General features: G+C 42.1%; 1 protein-coding gene across 2 annotated transcripts in view; it reads right to left on the bottom strand.

The window, feature by feature from the left end:
• The window catches only part of CCNYL1 (cyclin Y like 1), a 41,829-nt gene extending 22,131 nt beyond the window's left edge, over positions 1–19,698 (bottom strand). Inside the window, exons 1-3 of one of the 2 annotated variants that reach the window (XM_059702932.1) lie at positions 19,207–19,698; positions 3,707–3,781; positions 2,132–2,166 (exon numbers count right to left, since the gene is read on the bottom strand). In XM_059702932.1, the coding sequence (XP_059558915.1) occupies positions 2,132–2,166; positions 3,707–3,781; positions 19,207–19,432 (336 nt within the window). In that variant the 5' untranslated portion in view covers positions 19,433–19,698. The remainder of the gene's footprint in view (positions 1–2,131; positions 2,167–3,706; positions 3,782–19,206) is intronic. The other variant, XM_059702931.1, reaches the window with a different exon arrangement.
• Positions 19,699–19,910: the final 212 nt, after the last annotated feature.

The raw sequence follows: 19,910 nt of genomic DNA, 5'->3' as shown, positions 1-19,910 counted from the left end.
AAGGCATAAAAAGAAGTTATACACAGTATAGGAGAAAAAAGCATGTAATTTTTAATGTTTGAAAGCTGAGGACTAGATAAAGGAGTGGTAACTGATATGGCAGAACAGAAGCAGCACAAACTTGGTGCCTAGAGTGTGGCCGGGACAAGAATAAGAATGCCAGTTTATCTGACAGAACCAAAGGCCGGTTCCAAATTCAGAGGCTTGATCCCAAAATCCTGCAATGAGGACTATCAGTTAACAAAAGTCCTGCTCACTCCTGGTGCTTCCAATTACATCTTAAAATACAGCCAGGGACCACCACACATCTGAGGAAAGCCAACAAGCAAGAGAGACTGAAACAGGAAGAAGGAAATTAATGGGAGTGACAAAATGAAAACATTAAAAAAAAAATTCTTAATCTCAGAAAGACAAAAAAATTGCATTGGTGGAAAAACTAATGCTATAAAAAAAAAAGTGACAGAATATAAGCGAACTCAATAAATTAAAAAGATAGACAAAACAAAGAATTCAATAGAAAGGTTGGAGCATAAAGTCAAACAAATCTCTAGGAAGTAGAACAAGAAGAAATGGAAAATAAGAGGGGGGAAAACGTTAGAAATTCATGCAGGAATACTGGTCTAAGAGTTCCAACTTCTGAGTAATACAAATACTAGAAAAAATAAATACAGAAAATACATATATTTTTAAATTCACTGCCATAAGTGAAGATCTGCAGGCTTAGTGGCCACACAAAAAAATGAAAAGGAACATACTAAATCATACTATGAAATTTCAAAATTCCAGGAACAGAAGGTACTAAAAGCTTCCAAAAGGATGGGGGGAAATGATTAAAATTGTAATATACAATGTATCACGTAATGTCAACAGATTTAAGAGCAACTCCGCAAATAAGAAAACAGTAGAAATGGTTTGGAACTGCAAAAATTAGTTGCAACCTAGACTTCTATACTTCAAATAGGAGGCATTTCAGAAAGGCCAGATCTCTAAAAACTTCTGCCTATGTACTCTTTCCAAGGGAAATGTGCTCCAATGAAACAAGGGAGTATAACAAGACAGAGGGAACATAGAATCGAGGACATAGTGGATCCAACACAAGACAGCAGTTATGTGAGATCTCAGATCACTTCAAGGAGATATGCCAGGAAAACAGGCACAGACCAGGTCTAGGGAAAACCAGTTTATATTAGAGTGGGATGATAAAAGCTAAGGAATGTTGTTTCCAAAAAAAAAAATAATAAAACAGATGGAAAATATTTTTGATAGGCAGGTGACAAATGTCACAACATTTGGAGGGAAAATTGTTGTTAGAAAACAGGCAAGAGAATATAGTCAGGAAACTAATTCCACAGAGAAAATGAATAAGTATTAAGTTAATGTAGCATAAATGTAGTATTTCTGTCTGATGGTCATCTTTGTCAAATTGCTACAGAAAATGTGTGTGTGGTGGCGGTTGTGTTCTGTTTTGTTTTGTTCTTTCTTTGCAGCAGGGAATCCAGCTTACTTACTGCATCTGGCTATGTAAAATCTTGGCTAGGAAGAGGGGCATTAAATTATCCTGAAAAAGTATAGAAGTGCCTAGATTTCAGTTATACTGGAGAAAAAGAATGAAGGGTATTCAAGGAAGTGGCACAGCCAGAGAACTATAAGGCTCAACAGTAAAAAATATTTTTATAGTCATAATAATGTAAACACTGATTCTTTAATAAAAACCGTGTAACATGCTGAGGGAACAAAGGGAGGGAAATAAGATCATGGTAGAGAAAGCTAAGTTTCACCTGCTATGAAAGGAAGTCAATAAATAGTGCTAAAAATTAACTTGGCTATTATACTTTTGTTACTTAAAAAAAAAAAAAGATTTAAAAATTAAGGCCAAAAAATTATAAGGTATATCTTTAAACCACAACCATGTTATTAAAACTTAAATGTCAGAACCCTTTAAAAATGAGCATTACTAACCTGAAGACTTCCTGAATACATATTTGATAATTATGAAAACAAAAGAGATTTATAAAATCTACAAAGAGATGTCCATACTAACGGTACTGGGTCCATTATATTTTCTAGGAATCATCACAATTTTTACTTCAAACTGTTAGTTTCTTACTTAACTTTTCAACTGTTTACTTACATGGTTTACATAGTTGTTCTTCTTCTTTTCTCGCACTAAGAATAAAAAAAAAATTAACTGATCAATTCTGATACAAATGCCATAGAAAAGTAAAAGTTGCTGATTATGTGACAGATTACCAATATACAAAATTCCATTCCATTTTAAAAATAATTTTTAACAAAAATTATAATTTAAATCACCTGGCAAGATGAGCTCCACAAAGTAAATCCAAAAACTTAGTTTTACTTTTTGACCTAACAGATATTCTATAATAGGAAACAAATGAAAGACTTTCCATGTACAGAAGAAAAGGCAGAGCAAATCAGGCCAGGTGAGAAACTTAGCTAATAAATGGTACTTGTTACATATCTGAACTACCCAGTAGTAGTTCTAATTTTACACTTATTCCCACCTTACTTGAATTACCAGGATCTAACAGTGGCAGCTCTAAGAACCAGTTTCTGGCCAAGCACTAACCCCTATTTGCACCAGCACTCCCAGAAGCAACCTGGACCAGTTATTGGTAATCCACTAAAATACCATACTAAAAAATAAATGTCGTGACTCAAATGGGAAGTAACCTATTTAAATTTAAAAATGTGTGCTAACCTAACTGAACATATCTACAACACCCAAAATCGATTTGCTCTAACAAAGGCCAGAAGAACAAGAGCTCCAAAGAGAGTGTTGTTTCCCACACTCCTCATTTATGGTAGAACAGGCATCATAGACACACATTCCTTAGGACTGAAGAGAGGGGCATGGGGTAGTTTTTCCCTTTACTATTGCCACTTTCTCTCATGTGAGCCACCCAAGGCTCTGGAAGAAATTAAGAAATACAGCAATTCTAACCAAAAATGATTGGCTCAAGACAGGCAAAATACACATACACCATGAAAAGGCAGGTTAGAAACCCCCATTTTTTATTGTGCTACGTCACTTCAAACAAAATAAAAACCTCACTTATTGTACTTCTGCTGTGGTAGTCAACTGAAAAACTGGTCATGTGTGGCTTTTTAAGCAAGTAAACTAGATTTAACATAACATAAAGGAGTATAATCAGGCAAGCAGGAGTGTTAAAATCCTACAGTTCTGGTTATCCTAAAACAAGCAGGCCATAGGAAATGTACCCTTGCTGATGAGGCTAACCTTCTGGGCAACCCTAGAGGGCTATGTACCTTGGCATAATATTACATTATGATGAGAAAGTTTTGAATAGCTTAAAAGTTCTGAGTAGCATGAATCTGGATGTGAGATAGCATCATTTGGTTTAGCACTATATAAAGTGGGGCAAAAATCACAAATTCAATCTTCATATATAAACTGATTTTTTTTATTTGTTCAAAATGAAAACCGAACTGGGACCTAAATCCTATCACTCATCTTTAAAACGTATGCTCTTTGGAGCAAGGGGAAAAGGACATAGCTGTTTGGAGGAATAGGCCACATCTAAATCATGTGGCCAATTGACTGTGTTGATAAAGAGGTGGCAAAATGTGTAAACAGATAGCTACCAGTTCTCACTGAATACTTTCTCTAATACGAAAACAAAAACAGTTTCAAACTTCTCAGAGGAAAAAAATATTGTCTTACCATCCGTTTGAGATTTATTCAAGAAAATTGTGCTTGCCCTTGGATGGTCAGAAGGGTTTGATTCCAAAGCTAACTCTGTATAAAAAGAAGAGAAAAAGACATGCTAATTTAGTTGAGTAGAAAAACATATGATTTTAAAAACAGCTACACATCAATATTAATCACTTTTAACAGTGTTAGTAATGATAACAAGCCAATTTTAGTAAAGACAACAATATGAAAATTCTCCTGGAAAAATGTAAAACTATAGAATCATTTTATACATTGGAATAAAACCAGGCTATGTCTTAGACTTTTTTAAAAACTTGCACCTAAATAATTTATCCAAATTTTACACGAATCTTATGTGCTTTCCTCCTACTTATCGATTAAAAATACATAGTCCCCTCATTTATGCTGATATTACCAGCACATTCCAGGAACAGTCTCAAGAAGCAAATTACGCTGTGACTCCAGTTACTGTCAGATACCAACCAATATATTAAATATGCCAAAACTGAGTGAGTTGTTTTGGGCAAATATTCGTTAGACATTTAAGCTAGTTCTAACTTTATTCAACAAATGAACTTATTTAGTTAGCTGTGGTTTATTTGGGGGCTATTCATCATGGCAGATTTAAAAGGAAAGCATAAAAGTTCAATGTTCTAATCAATAGGAACACTTTCATGATAGTGATTTTTAATACTTTCATAAAAGTGATTTTAAACGTTTTGCCCTCGATTTCCAAAGCTAAAAAGTTCTACTTCTTCCTTCTATGCCACATAATATTTTGGGCTTCAATAAGAATACTTTCTGGAGCTGGTCATAGGGCTGCTTGTAAAAAAAACTGTGCTGTACCTATGTAAGTTTAAGTCTGACTGCAGTCCACCTTGCACCAAGGTGGGATAATCTATTTCAGCCAGAATACAAAAAAAGTACCTACATTTCCATTTTTGCCACCATACAAAATAATAAAGTTGTCATTAAAACAAAGAAAAAATAAATCCCCTATAGTACTCAATAATGTCCAACTCAAACCACTTAACCAATCTTATAAGAAAGTGGACCAACATCCTGATCAGAGGAATGGTTAAGGCACTATTTCTCTAACCACATAATAACGGTTCTATTTTTTAAAAGGATGTTTGGTGGTCAAATCTAAATACACTATAACACTGTTACTTAGGGAATCAAAATGCACACTGCTATGTTAAAAACTAATCAGTCCAATAATGAATAATGTCTAACAGCATTTCACAAATTTATCTAACTAGAATACCTTTACCCTCCAAGTAATACAGTTATAATCTTGCACAAACATAATTTGGGACTTCCTGGTTTAACAGGAATCTGAACCATTCATTTTATTGGTACTGCCAGCACTGGAAATTTATAGAGCTAAACCAACTGCTTTGTTTTTTAAGGAAATTCCTTCAAGTTTATTAAACTGCTTCTGGAACTTCTATTAAACATTTTTATGTAAAAAGCCCATAAAGTTATTTTAAAGACTTTTTCCCACATATTTAAAAAATGAGACAATGTTAACTACTTAAATAAATTAATTCAGTTGACAAAGTGACAGTCAGAGGCTTCCACAGCTGCCTCTAACCTCAGGCTTCTGAAAGGATTCAGGACTATTTCCTACCAAAAATAAAACAAATATATTGCATCTGAACCTAAAAAATAAGCAGAAATGTTTGCAGAAGTAGCCACATTATGTATCAGTGCCTATGGCATGATAAAGGTTTTTAAATTTAGTGACTGACTGCCTTAACCAGTGTGGCTAGGTGGATAGAGCGTCGGCCCTTGGACTGAAGGGTCCCAGGTTCAATTCCCGGTCAGGGCACATGCCCGGGTTGCGGGCTAGGTCCCTAATGTGGGACGTGCAGGAGGCAGGTGATCCATGATTCTCTCACATCATGGATGTTTCTATCTCTCCCTCTCCCTTCCCCTCTGAAATCAATAAAAATATATTTTAGCCCTAACCAGTTTGGTTCAGTGGATAAGAGCGTCGGCCTGCAGACTGAAAGGTCCCAGGTTCGATTCCGCTCAAGGGTATATACCTGGATTGCAGGCATATCCCCAGTAGGGGGTGTGCAGCAGACAGCTGACTGATGTTTCTCTCTCATCGATGTTTCTAACTATCTCTCTCCCTTCCTCTCTGTAAAAAATCAATATTTTTTTTTAAAAGAAAAAGAAAAAATATGGGAATCCCCCTACCCTACACAGAGAGTTCCAGAGTGGGCTCATGCCCCAGGGCTGGCCAACCAATCACAGCTGGCCTGGGACCTCCCAAGAACCAAAAGAGAAATACAGAGCTGTACTCAGGATCCTTAGCTGGACTGGAGTTGTGATGCTCTCTTTTCCATCATGAGGAAGAAACCTTTTCAGTAGAGATCAACAGGAGAGCAGAACTGAGACAAGTTCTGAGAAAATAATTTAATTCCTGGATCAAGATTTTCATTCTGTAAATTCTGGTTATACAAACCAGTACTTTTTTAAAAATTTAACCTATTTTGCAATAGATTTCCTTCAACTTGCAACTAAAAGAGACCTGGTTAATCAGCAGCATGGATGATCACACTGAAGGTGGGAACAGGTAAAAGCCATCTGCTCATTCCTTTAACATATATCATAAACCAAAATTTGTAAGAGCCAACATAATGCTTTGTTTAAAAATTACCCATATAACCTCACACCTGTCAGGATGGCTGGCTATCATCAATAAATCAGCAAACAAGTATTGGGAAGGATATAGAAAAAAGAGAAACCTCATGCACTGTTGGTGGGAATGCAGACGGGTGCAACCACTATAGAAAACAGTATGGAAGTTCCTCAAAAAATTAGAAATGTCACTGCTTATGACCCAGTGATTCCACTTCTGGTAATATATCTGAAGAAACCCGAAACACTAATTCAAAAGAATATATGCAACTCTATGTTCATTGCAGCATTACTTAAAACAGCCAACATTTGGAAGCAACCCAAGTCCCCATCAGTGGATGAGTGAATAAAAAAAGCTGTGGTACATTTACACAATGGAATACTATTTAGCTGCAAAAAGGAAGGAAATATTACCTTTTGAGACAGCATGGATGGAAACAGGGTATTATGCTAAGTGAAATAAGCCAATCAGAGAAAGACAAATACCATATGATTTCATCTATATGTAGAATCTAATCAACAAAATAAACAAACAAAATAAAAACAGACTCAGATACAGAGAACAGACTGACAGCAGTCAAAGGGAATTGAGGTTGGAAGGCTGGTTAAAAAAGGTGAAGGAATTAAGCAGTACAAATTGGTAGTTGCAAAATAGCCACAGAAATGTAGATTACAGCATTGGGAATATAGTCAATAGTATTGTATGGGGCCAGCTGGGTATTTGTGAAGCAGTGGTACTAACCACTTTGCTGTACAACTGAAACTAATACAGAATAATATTGGGGGGGAAAAGATGATATCCTTTTCTATAAAAATAACCAAATTGAAAAAAATCAATATATTAATATAAGCATATTGTTTAGAGGGAAATATTCCTAAATATTTTAAATAAATTTAAAAATTGAAACTTAAAAAATATAAAAATTACCCATATACTCACAATCATTACTATTAGTTGATTTTCTTATATGTACTTCGTTTTTAAAGAAAGCTGTAATCAGTATTCAATTTATTTCCTATTGTGTTACAAGCGATCTCTACCTCATTGCAGCATATTTACTGTTTAATGTCATAATGGCCTATAAAGTGTTATTCCCAGACTTTACTTAGCCAATCTCCTATAGGGGTTTAAGTCTTACAAAGTTCTACTCTTATAACACATATGGTGTTTTTTAAAACAAATTTTTTTAATCTCCGTAGGAAAGATCTTCAAAATAAGATGACTAGACCAAAAGATTAGATCATTTTCATGGCTCAATATATAATACAAAGTTGCTTTCTAAAAAGGGTGGCAGCATATTAGAGTATAATGCCACCAATCATACCAGTTTTAGCTCCTACTCCAGCATTGGATACGTGAAAAAAAGTCCTAGTGATGTGAATGAGGAATCTCATGGTCTCTCTAATCTGCATTTCTTTGATTATAGTTTGGCCACAGTTAACAGTGCTATTTCCACTTTGGTGAGTTACCTATCATTTGTATGTATTGGTACTGTATGTATTGTACCCATTAGAGACCTAATGTCAATTCTCATGAGACTTTTATAAAGTATTTTGCTTATAGCCTGAAACCATTTTATATATAACTTGTACTTTTTGCTAATGACAAATACTGCATCGCTATTTGATAGAATGGATATTTAAGCCATTAGACAGAAACTCATACACACACAGTATTTCTGTACTCTCCATTAACTGTTTTCCCTGGAGCCTAAGGAGACTGATAAACGAGACTACACTGTTTTCACTATCACAAAGGTAAGACTGAAAACTATTAAGCAAATCATGATTGCCCCCCTCAACATGCACACACAGGAAATTACTGTGCATGTTACATGTGAATCCTTCCCAAAATTATTTCTTCAGAAAACTCTAAAAATGTTTTATTTTTTTAATATATTTTATTGAGTTTTAACAGAGAGGAAGGGGGAGGGATAGAGAGTTAGAAACTGCCAGGAGCCGGTCCATCCTTGCTGTTTCAAGGGACCTGGCATATATGGCATACGGTTCTTAATATGTTTGCTCACCTTCTTGGCGCTGTGTTTTAACCAAGGTCACCTCTCCGAGAAAGGTTGAATCCCCAGGTAGGGATTTTCCCCTGAAGTTAGGGAGGGAATAAAACCCCTCAACTAAGTGCCAGGCGGGTAATTAATCCCTTTAACTACGAACAATCATGCTTAAACTACATAATCTTTTCTCCCTGGAATGGAGATAAGAAACGCCCTAACCTTTGTAATAGAGATTGATAGGATTGAAACAACTGGTATAAATACAGTTGTAACAAGACAGAAACACTCAGAACTTAGAACAGAATCAAGAAGACAGAACCTACACGGAGCCTAGAGACAGAAGAACTTTGCTGGAGAGAACATGCCAGAGGATCCTGGAGAGGGACTGGCCTCAGAGCCTAGAGACAGAGCCTAGCGGGAGAACATGGCAAGGGATCCTGGACTGAACCTGACTACAGAGATTGGCAGGAGAACCTGACTGGAACCTGGACACTGAACCTGACTGGAGAGCCTGGACAGAACCTGGCTGGAGAACCTAGCGAGGAACATGGCTACAGAACCTCGCTGGAGATCCGAAGCAGAACCTCTCTGGAGATCCAGACCAGAACTTGGCTGGAGATCCTGGCTAGGCTGCTGATCAACTGAACGCTGCCTCTGTGTCCTTCCTTCTTCGCCGACTCCGTCTACACCTTTGGGGACCCCTGGACCTGCTGGGTTCGGACCCCAGCAAGAAACATCGATGAGTGTGAAATATCCTTCAGCTGCCTCCTGCACACTCCCATACCAATGATGTGCCTGCAACTAAGGTACATGCCCTTGACCAGAATGGAACCTGGGACCCTTCAGTCAGCAAGCTGATGCTTATCCACTGAGCCAAACTGGTTAGGGCTCTAAGAATGTTTTAGAAGAAATATTGTTGACTCATGATTAGGGGTTGTGATTAAAATTGCATTCTAAAGACCTACCACTTTTGTATTATTTAAATCCCAACTTAATTTGACAACATAATAGGTTGATGTAGGGAAAGTATAACTTTAAAACATTAAACTAAGGTCTCAATGTAAATATTCCCAAGAGGAAGAAATATGTAAAACCCCACTGACATCGAATACTGCTTTCCCCTTAACCTAAAAGATTCTATCAATTCTAAGATCCATTTCAGTTGCATAGATGTTAAAAATATGAAGACATAAGCAACCTTAAAATAAAACGCATTACTAAAGGCTAATAGTACTAAAGTTATGCAATTGTTAACTGTCAATAAATTATTTTTCCTTGTCAAAATGAGGATGGTGACCAAGGACTTATTTGACAGAAGCAGCATATTTCAGAAAGACTGTGATGTCAATATATTCCAATTAAATAGAAATGTCAGCAATTTCTGGGCCAACAGCTGACACCTGTTTACTTAAGGCTTCCTGCATTTACTGAAGTGCTCTATCATCCCTATACTACACATTGCATTTACTATACATTGTATCAGTTTCATGGCCCAAACACAAAATTTGGGTTCTAACAATGATCATATACACTGGTGATTTTATTTGAGTCCACATTTTTCACCTCAGTCAGGTAATTCCTACCCAATGGCCTTGAACTGGCCTGACTCACAAAAGTGCATATAGCATGCTCCTGGGCCCCCCAGTCTACCACTCCTTGAGTATTGCTTCTGATTTTTTAGCCTCTAATGACCCTAACTCTGGCTTGTAAACCACTCATTTAGCTGCCTCTACCTTGGTTCTCAGTCTTGCCTTGTTATAATCATCAATCCATGTTTTAGTGACTAAGATGTGACACTTCATATAGAGAAATGCACCTCTTTTTTTTTTTGTATTTCTAAAAAGCACTTTGCTTAGTGTCTCAGACTTTATTTCTGAGTTGCAATTTACCTCAATTTCATTTCATATTATGCAATGTTACTATTTTAACCATACAGTTTAATTGCTTTAATAAAATTTAAAATGGGGGTGAGAAAAAAGGTAGTATACCCAAAGCTGGTCAATATATAAATTCTATTTCTATGTGCCATAAATCTGGAATTAACATTCCTGCTCTAGCAAGCATCATTTTTCAAAACTTGGACAACTCAAATTTATACCACTCAAAGCCTGTCTTCTCAAATGAAAAACGGATATAACTCCTATACTAAAACCATTGTGAGAATCAAATGAAATGTAAGCACAATTGATATAATCCTATCCTATCTAATAAAAGAGAAACATGGTAATTAGCATAGTCGGCTACCCTTCCCATTGGCTAATCAGCGAGATATGCAAATTAACTGCCAGCCAAGATGGCGGCCGGCAGCCAGGCAGCTTGAAGCTAACATGAGGCTTGCTTGCTTCAGTGACGGAGGAAACCAACGTTCCCCACCTGCCTTGCCAGCCTCTGGCTGGCCCAGAAAAAGAAAAAAGAAAAAAAGGAGCAGTTGGGAGCTTCAATCACCCGCCAGCCTGAAAACAGCCCTCATCCCCTCACCCAGGCTGGCCAGGCACTCCAGTGGGGACCCCCACCCTGATCCAGGACACCCTTCAGGGCAAACCAGCCGGCCCCCACCCGGGAACCAGGCCTCTATCCTATATAGTAAAAGGGTAATATGCCTCCCAGCACCAGGATCAGCGGAGCTGAGAGGCCTCCTGGCATCGGGATCAGTGTGACAGGGGGCAGCGCCCAAACCCCCTGATCGCCCTGCAGTTCTGTGTGTGACAGGGGGCAGGGCCACAACCTCCCTATCCACCCTGCTCTGTTCCTGACAGGGGAAGGCGCCCCAACCCCCTGATCAGCCCTGCTCTGTGCCTGATAGGGGGGAGCTCCCCATCCCCCTGCGGCTCTGTGTGTGACAGGGTGCGGTGCCCCAAACCCCCCCCCCCACGGGCCCTGCTCTGTGTGTGACGGGGTAGAGCCATAACCTCCCCATTGGCCCTGCCCTGAGTGTGAGAGTGGCGGCGCCCCAACCCCCTGATCGGCCCTGCTCTGTGGGTGATAGAGGGCGGCGCCCCACGCCCCCCTCCACAGGCCCTGGTCTGTGTGTGATGGGGTAGAGCCATAACCTCCCCATCAGCCCTGCCCTGAGTGTGACAGTGGTGGCGCCCCAACCCGGATCGGCCCTGCTCTGTGGGTGATAGAGGGCGGTGCCCCAACCCCCTGATCCGCCCTGCTCTGTGCGTGACAGGGGGGAGCTCCCCAACTCCCTGATGGGCCCTGCTCTGTGCATGACAGGGGGCAGCGCCCCAACCCCGATTGGCCCTGCTCTGTGCGTGACAGGGGGTAGCGCCACAACCTCCCCATCAACCCTGCCTTGAGTGTGACGGGGCGGTGCCCCAACCCCCCAATCGGCCTTACCCTGAGCGTGACTGAAGGTGGCATCGCAACCTCCCGATCCGCCCTGCTCTCTGCATGACAGGGGGTGGCGCCCCAACTCCCCAATCAGCCCTGCTCTGAGCCCAACCAGGGGCTGCACCTAGGGATTGGGCCTGCCCTCTGCCACCCAGGAGCAGGCCTAAGCCAAACAGGTTGTTATCTCCCAAGGGGTCCCAGACTTCAAGAGGGCACAGGCCGGGCTGAGGGACCCCCGCACCCCCCCCCCCCGAGTGCACAAATTTTTGTGCACCGGGCCTCTAGTTGTATATAATAAAAGACAGATATGTAAATGGACCAAACAGCAGAACTACTGAGCAACCAGTCACTATGATGTGCGCTGACAACCAGGGGGTGCACATGGAACATGGCAGGCATCTGCAGCAGGTGGCAGAGGGTAGAACATGGTGAGCGCTGGCCATGGCAGGATGGTGGAGCAGGTGAGCAGGGGTGTCAGACCAAGGCGGGGTGCCCATCGCTGTCATCAAGGTGAGCTTCTGGTGGTTACTGAAAATTCTTTGCTCCCATGCACTGTGGTCCCATTGCCGGCGCCAGAGTCGCCACTCGCACCCGCTGCCAGTGCCCAGCTCCAACCCCAATAGCTCAGCGCCATCAGCAGGTGCGAGCGGCAGCTGCTGGCCCCAATCCCCGCTAAGGGCTTCTCCACCTCCTCCTGCTCCTCAGGGGCAATCAGGACTGGCAGGCACCTCTCACACCCTCTGCCGGCACCAGAGCCGGCTGCTCGTACCCACAGCCGGCGCCAGAGCCAGAGCCACTGCTCACACCCGCTGCTGGCGCCTGGCGCCAGTCCCAATCACTCAGCGCCATCAGCGGGTATAAGCAGGGCCCAGTGCAAGTGGGGCCGGCGCCATCAGCACATGGGAGCGGCCATGGTGGGAGTGGGACTGCTGGCAGACAAAGGACCAAGAGCCACAGAGGGAGGATGGGCTGAGACCCGGCCCTGTGCCCACCGCAGCCTCACGGCCCACAGTTCCTTTCAAGGTACACGAATTCGTGCACTGGGCCCCTAGAGTGTGAGTGTGTGTGTGTGTGTGTGTGTGTGTGTATATCACAATAAATGACAAAACAAAGCTTTCACAAATTAACTCAAAAGCAAAATGAGAATGTTTTGGCATTGCATTGAAAATGTATAAAGTTTCTACTCTAACCATTCCTGAGCATCATCTTAAGTAAATATGTGCTTTGGCTGCCCACTAAAAGGAAAGGAATAACAGAGTCACACAATTAGCAAGAATTTCTCTCAGTGGGTTTTTTTAAAAAAGCAAATAATATTTTCCCTGATTGTCATATAGATTACTTATATCCTCTCCTTCCTTTCCCCCATGTAATGTATCCTAGAGATTACCACTTAGCAGTAAAGAGAGATCTTACTTTTGTTTTTTATAGTTCCATAGGTCTCTCCTGTGTGGATGTACTAGTTACTTTACCAGACCCTTTTGTACATGAGTTATTTCTAATGTTTTTCTTTTAAAAATAATGCACCAAAACTTTGTGAATCCCTAGCTGGTTTGGCTCAGTGAATAGAGCGTTGGCCTGTGGTCTAAAGGGTCCTGGGTTCGATTCTGGTCAAGGCACATGCCCGGGTTGTGGGCTTGATTCCCAGTTGGGGGCGTGAAGGAGGCAGCCGATCAGTGATTCTCTCTCACCATTGATGTTTCTCTCTCTCTCTCTCTCCCTCTTCCTTCCTCTCTGAAATCAATAAAAATATATATTTTTTTAAAAACACTTTGTGAATATGTGGTTTCATATTTATGGGGTATGTCTTCAGGATAAATTCCTTAAAATAGGATTTCTTAATGAATCCATCTATGTTGTTGTGAGATTATGCCAATGTCCCCTTCATAGAGAGGAACTATTTTGCATTTCCCTGCAATATATAAAGGCAACTGTTTCTTCACAGCCTTACCAAAGAATACAATGCCAAGTTTATGGGTCTTCTCCCAATAGGAGAGAAACTATAGTATAGTTTTATTTGCATTTCTTTTGTGTGAAGACATTCAAATGTAATCTGCATTTCCTTTTCTGTGACTGGTCCATTCAGACCTTTGATACTACTTTTAGATTCACTTAATTTCTTTAAATAAGCCTTTATTGTTTTTTTGTTCAAACCACTGTTGGCTCTTATCTGGGCTCCCTGCTTCCCCCCTATTCTCAAACAGTAGCTTCTTTCTCACTCTCCTCTCTTTTTCTAGAACATCATTTCCCTGCATATAATCCTCCAATTATTTCCCATTACTACTAGACTAAAATTCATGTATTTTGTCAAGGTTCACTAGGCATACAAAGTCTTAATCCACTATATTCCTCCTGGCATCCCTTTCTCTCTGCTGCAGCCATCGCCATGTCCTTCTGTCCTTTTGCCTGCACTCAGGCGTATTGCCATCTGGGGAACTCGGCATGGAAGCCTCTCCTCCATCCTCACATGGCTCCCTCTCGATGTCACTTAAGGAGAGCAGCTGTCTTTAACCACCCTGACTTTCTTACCTGTTCATGTGTTGTCTGCCCCGAGGCTCCTCTGGAATGTAGGGACCTAAGTTACAGGTAGGGGCTTGTCTTGTATAACACTGTTTGTCCTATATCTGGAATGGTGCCCAATAGACATCTTACCACTTCAGTGCATCTAAAACCAATAAAATTTCTCCCAATTTTCCTATATCTTTTATGGTTTCATCAAATGCTATCTTTTGGTTTATCATCTAAAATAAACATTACTTTCAGATCTTATAGTAGTAGTTATTCAGAATTAAAGACATAAGAACCACAAAAACCTAAAAGAGGTTTGATGTCCAGTGACAATCAATGGTTACTTTAATTTGGGATAAGAATATTTAATGTTTTGGTACATCTACACGATGGAATACTATGCTGCTCTAAAAAGGAAGGAACTCTTACCATTTGCAACGGCATGGATGGAACTGGAGAGCATTATGCTAAGTGAAATAAGCCAGTCAATGAAGGAAAAATACCACATGATCTCACTCATTCATGGATAATAGAGACCATTATAAACTTTTGAACAATAATAGATACAGAGGAAGAGCTGCCTCAAACAGATTGTCAAACTGCAGCGGGAAGGCCGGAGAGGGTGGGTGCAGGAGGTAGGGGGGTAAGAGATCAACCAAAGGACTTGTATGCATGCATATAAGCATAACCAATGGACATAAGACACCGGGGGATAGGGGAGGCTAGGGGACTGTCTAGGGCGGGGGGAAAAAATGGACACATATGTAATACCCTTTGTAATACTTTAAGCAATAAAAAAAAAAAAGAATATTTAATGTTAAAATGCCTTAACTACAAAATGACATCCTAATCCTATATAATAAAAGGGTAATACAGTGGGGCCTTGACTTACAAGTTTAATTCGTTCTATGACGGAGCTCGTAACTCAAATTACTCGTACGTCAAACCAAAAGTGAACGAGACGCGTGATGCTGGGCTGATGTTGTGGCGTTCACTGTTACGTTCGTTCACTGCGCCAACTAGCAGTGGGGTATCTGAAGCTGGCTCGTAACCCAAATTTTAGCTCGCAACTCAAAGCAAAAAATCGGCCAAGAGAAGGCTCGTATCTCGAAAAACTCGTTAGTAGGGACACTGGTAAGTCAAGGCCCCACTGTATGCAAATTGTCCCCTTGACTGGGAGTTCCACAGGAGTTCCACCAGGGGGCAGGGCCGGCCTGCCAACTGTGCACCCACTCCCACCCACCCCCTCCCCCACAATCCCCCCCCCTGCAGGGTGGGCAGACCTGACCCCACCAGTGCAGGAATTCATGCACTGGGCCTCTAGTTAAGTTATAAGAAAGAATACTAGCTGAATTCTACAGGGAGGTACAATGCATCCACTTTTATCTGTGTCCCCAGAATAAAGCATTATTATGGGATTGTGTATGGTTTCACTTTAAAAGATGGCCAACCATAAAGGATGGGTAAATGAATAATGGTCCAACCATTTGAGGGTACACTGAATAGTTATTAGAGAGCATGCAGTTGGATGGAAATGCATCCTGGAGCGCTCTCCAGGTGTCAAACACAATTCCTGGAGCTATAGGTCATTACTTCTCTTTATAACAAAATGTTACAAAGCAGCGCATAAAGAGTGACCTCCTTTTCATAGAACAAACAAAATGTGTTTATGTGCATACATAAAGTTCAACACCAAAATATTAATATAAGTTCTTGATATTCTGAGTATAAGTGAGTGACTTCTCTGGATTTTCTAAATCTTTTACATCAAATACTTATTAGTATTGCCATACAAAAAAAGCAAAAAAGAGGGTTTAAAATAGCTACTGGAAAGAGGAAAGATCTGTTCTCAGAGGTTTTTCCACATAATATTGCTAATTCCTTCCCTACTCACTTCTTAGGGGTAGGGGGAACAAGGGGTCATCTGAGAAAGCACCTTTAGCCAGGAAATGAGCAAAGCTCAGAAGGTCAGAGCATAAAAGGCTGTATAAAAGGTGATGAGTAATACATTGGATAACAGAATCTTAAGTGTTTTTGTGTGTGCGTGTTACTGATACTACCATCAGTTATATTATATATACTAGTACTGTTAGAAAAAGGCAAGGTAGTAGAAAATTATTGTTAAGTCTATCTGAAATCTATACTAGGTTCTTGGAATGTCTCTTTGAAATAACTTGAAGAAATCATGTTCTTGTATTTCAGAGCATCATTCATGTATGATTTTGTATAAGTAACCAAATAATTATCCTTTGTAGAAAAGCTGAAATAAGTAGTTATTTCTTGGTTTCCAGGGAAATTGATATAAAACTGTCTGAAATAAAGACATCAAAAGAAAACTTTCAATGTGCTTGTCTTTATATTTGGTGTTCTGACTTGTTTCTATGGAAACTTAATAGCAAATGCTGAAATTTGAGGTTTCTTGTATCATTTTATTGAATTTCCCCCCAAAATTAAAAACAAATTGAAATAAAATTTTAACTATCATGTTAAACATAAAAAGGTAAATTCTGTACTCATGAACTCTATTTTTTCAACTCTTCTGATTTAACACTCCTGATCATAGTCCTATGCTTAACCCTTACCTGTTACCTTACCTGCTCTCTTACCAGTTTCTCTGCAAGTCCCTCTATATGAGGCATTCTTGGCTTCAATTTGAAGTCACCAGAACAAACTCTTTAAAATATATCAACTCGTTTACCTGGTAAATTCATGCTATTTCCTGACTTCTACTCTTTTATTCTTATTCATCATAAGGAATTTAGAAATACAGAATGGAGCCCTAGCCGGGTAGATCAGTTGGTTAGAGCGTCATCCCAATACACCACAGTTTTGGGTTCGATCTCCATCAGGGTACATACAAGAATCAACCAATGAATGCATAAATAAGTGGAACAACAAATCAATATCTTTGTCTCTCTGTCTCTTCCTTTCTCTAACAATACATTTTTAAAAAGAAATATAGAATGGAGAGGTAAATGTTGCTTGAGTTTGTACAATAATGTTGATGGAAGAGGGCATAAATGGTGATGGAAAAAAATAAAACAGTAATTTCAATGGAAAAATCAAGACTGGAGTAAGTTAAGATAGGCTCACTCTATGAAGAAATTATATAAGCTGCATTCTAAAGAGGTTTTTAAGCACCAAAACTGAACTTGGTGTATCTATCACCTCCATGTCAGCTTTTCTGTCCAGTAGCTGTAGCTGTGTTACACAGTCATTTCAGATCTCTTTTTTGAAATATATTTTTGATTTCAGAGAAGGGAGAGGGACAGAGAGCCTCCTGCATCAAGGCCGCAACCTGGGCTTGTGCCCTGACAGGGAATCAAACCGTGACCTCCTGGTTCATAGGCCCATGCTCAACCACTGAGCCACCACGGCCCGGCCCATTTCAGATCTCTTAAGTCTTGCTTTCTTCATTCGTAATATAGGGAGAACATATGCATGGGTCTTATTTGCAGTTAGCAGGGGCAAATGAGATATACATGAAAATGTGTTGTAAATCTTAAAAGAATATATAAAGGTCCTATTTTGGTCTCTCACTAACACTACCCATCACTAACTGGTTCGCAAAATCACTCACAGGCTTACCTTACAGCACCTAAGAGCAAAGTGTTCACAAGTACTTACTTGCTTTGTGTTTAAAGGTACAATTAATTCACATAATTTGTTCCTTTTTTCCCCCACAATATTTGCATATTCTTAAAAGGAAGTACTTCCCAGTTACAAAGCCAAATCCAATGTCCACAGGCTTATTATTCTAACTTTTAAATAAATTGAAAGCTCAACTAAAGTTTGAATAGAGTAAGAACTATAAAACATTTTCTCTATGAAATCAAATAACCTCTGGCATTTACATGAAACAAATGGGCCTTTAACATCTCATAACTCATTGTTTTCTACTTCAAAGAACAGTCTTTATGAGCCATGTTGCTACCCAGAATTATTTTAAAACAGACATTTCCTCTCTTCTCCCTCCGCCCTACCCAGCTGTTAGGTCTTGACAACTTTTACTCGAGGTTCTCCAAGGTGAACGGGGTCCTACGGGCAGGAGGGGAGAGGGAGGAGAGCGAGCCACGGAGACCAACACTGCTGGGCAGGACCTGGCATCTTAACTCCCAGACCTTCCTATTACACATTAACGTCTACATTTATGTTTGTTAGTTTTTTCTCTTTTGAAACGTTGACCCACAGTCTCATGAACCACCCCATCTCTCCCTTAGAGCAGACAATGTGAGAGTGAAGTCTGTTAAGTCAGTGGAGTAAGACAAGGCATATTTGCATCCAAGTGGGAATTTTAGAGTAATCAGCCTTTAACATGGGGGGGGGGGGGGGGGGGGAGGGCATATTCTGTTAACATTCCACATCCTTCAGGTCTTTTAAGTTCCCTCTCCCACATTTTCTTACCTTCTGTATTCAAACGATAGTTGGAAGAAATAAAGCAACTGAAAACTGCGTCCTTAAAGCACACAGACCCTCCTATGCCGGTCTCTGTCCTGAACTTGGATAACCCACCCTAGAATGTCTGCGTCTGACCTGCCCCGAGCATCAGCCACCTCCAGGGGCGGGAGGCCAGGCTGCCAGCCGGCCCCGACCCGGCCCCTTCACGGGGGCACCGTCTGGGCAGGTGAAGACGGGGGAGATCGGATGGCTGCTCCGAAGTGGCGGTGGGAGAACCTATACCCGAAAGTCCCTACAAAGTCCCACCAGACATTCAATAAAGCCACGACCAGGCCGGACGGAGGGCGGAAGGGTCTCGGGCTGGGCGGGCGGAGAAGGGACCTGAGGGAAGAACTGGGTGCCGGGGTGAAGAGGGACACTGGCCCGCAGGACGGGAAAGACTAAGGGGCGGGGACGCCAGGCGGAGCCAGCCTTCCGCCCGGTGCCAGCCCGGGGAGAGCCGGCTCCGGGCAGGAAGGGGCCCGAGGCGGTGGCTCCCTCCCGGGGGACCCTGGGCGCGACGGAGGCCAGAGGTGCCCCGAGAGCCCCCGCCGCCCACCGCCTCCTTACCGTCCGGCATCTCCCGGTCGCTGATGTGCTGCAGATGGTGGCCCTCGCCGGTGCCGAAATCCAACTCTGCGGGCTCCGGGGCAGCCGGCGAAAGCGCGACCGCCACCGCGTCCCCGGCCGCCGCCTCGTAGACCTCAGACGGGTCGTCCGGCTCGGCCGGCCCCGAGCGCCGGCCCATGCTGGGGCTGGCATCCGGCTTCCCGCAACAGGTCAGAGTGTTCCCCATGGGGTGTCCACTCTCCTCGCCGCCGCCGCCGCCTCCGTTCGACCCCCGGCTCCGCCGCGCTCCGCGGGCCCCCCTCCCCCAACAATGGCGCGGCCGGCACCGGCAGCCCCGGGCTGCGCCGCGCAGGCAGGCTCGGCCTCGCCCGCTGTCCGCTCGGCCGCCGGGCCGCCGGGCCCCGGGCAGGGCTCCGGGCCCGGCCGCACCCCCCGCGGCCGCGCCGCTACCGCCTCCCCCGAGTTGCCTAGTCTGTGAGGGCTGCGCCCAGCCCGACTTATTTAAAAGGGGTGGGGACCAGACCGGCGTCGAAAACTACAACCACTGCGAGAAGAGAGCGCAGCCCAAGCTCCTCCTCCGCCCGCAACCGCCTCTCAACTGAAAGCCGTTGTCCGAGCGGGCACCAGCCAACCGGAACGCGCTCTGGGATCACGTGGTGACGAGGGGCCAATCGCGCCCAGCGTTCTCGCCACGCGGCCCGCCT

This window comes from Myotis daubentonii, chromosome 7 (genome assembly GCF_963259705.1).
Source record: "Myotis daubentonii chromosome 7, mMyoDau2.1, whole genome shotgun sequence".
NCBI classification, from domain to species: Eukaryota; Metazoa; Chordata; class Mammalia; order Chiroptera; family Vespertilionidae; genus Myotis; species Myotis daubentonii.
Note: the sequence above shows the minus strand (reverse complement) of the source record. Positions and strands in the feature narration are given on the sequence as shown.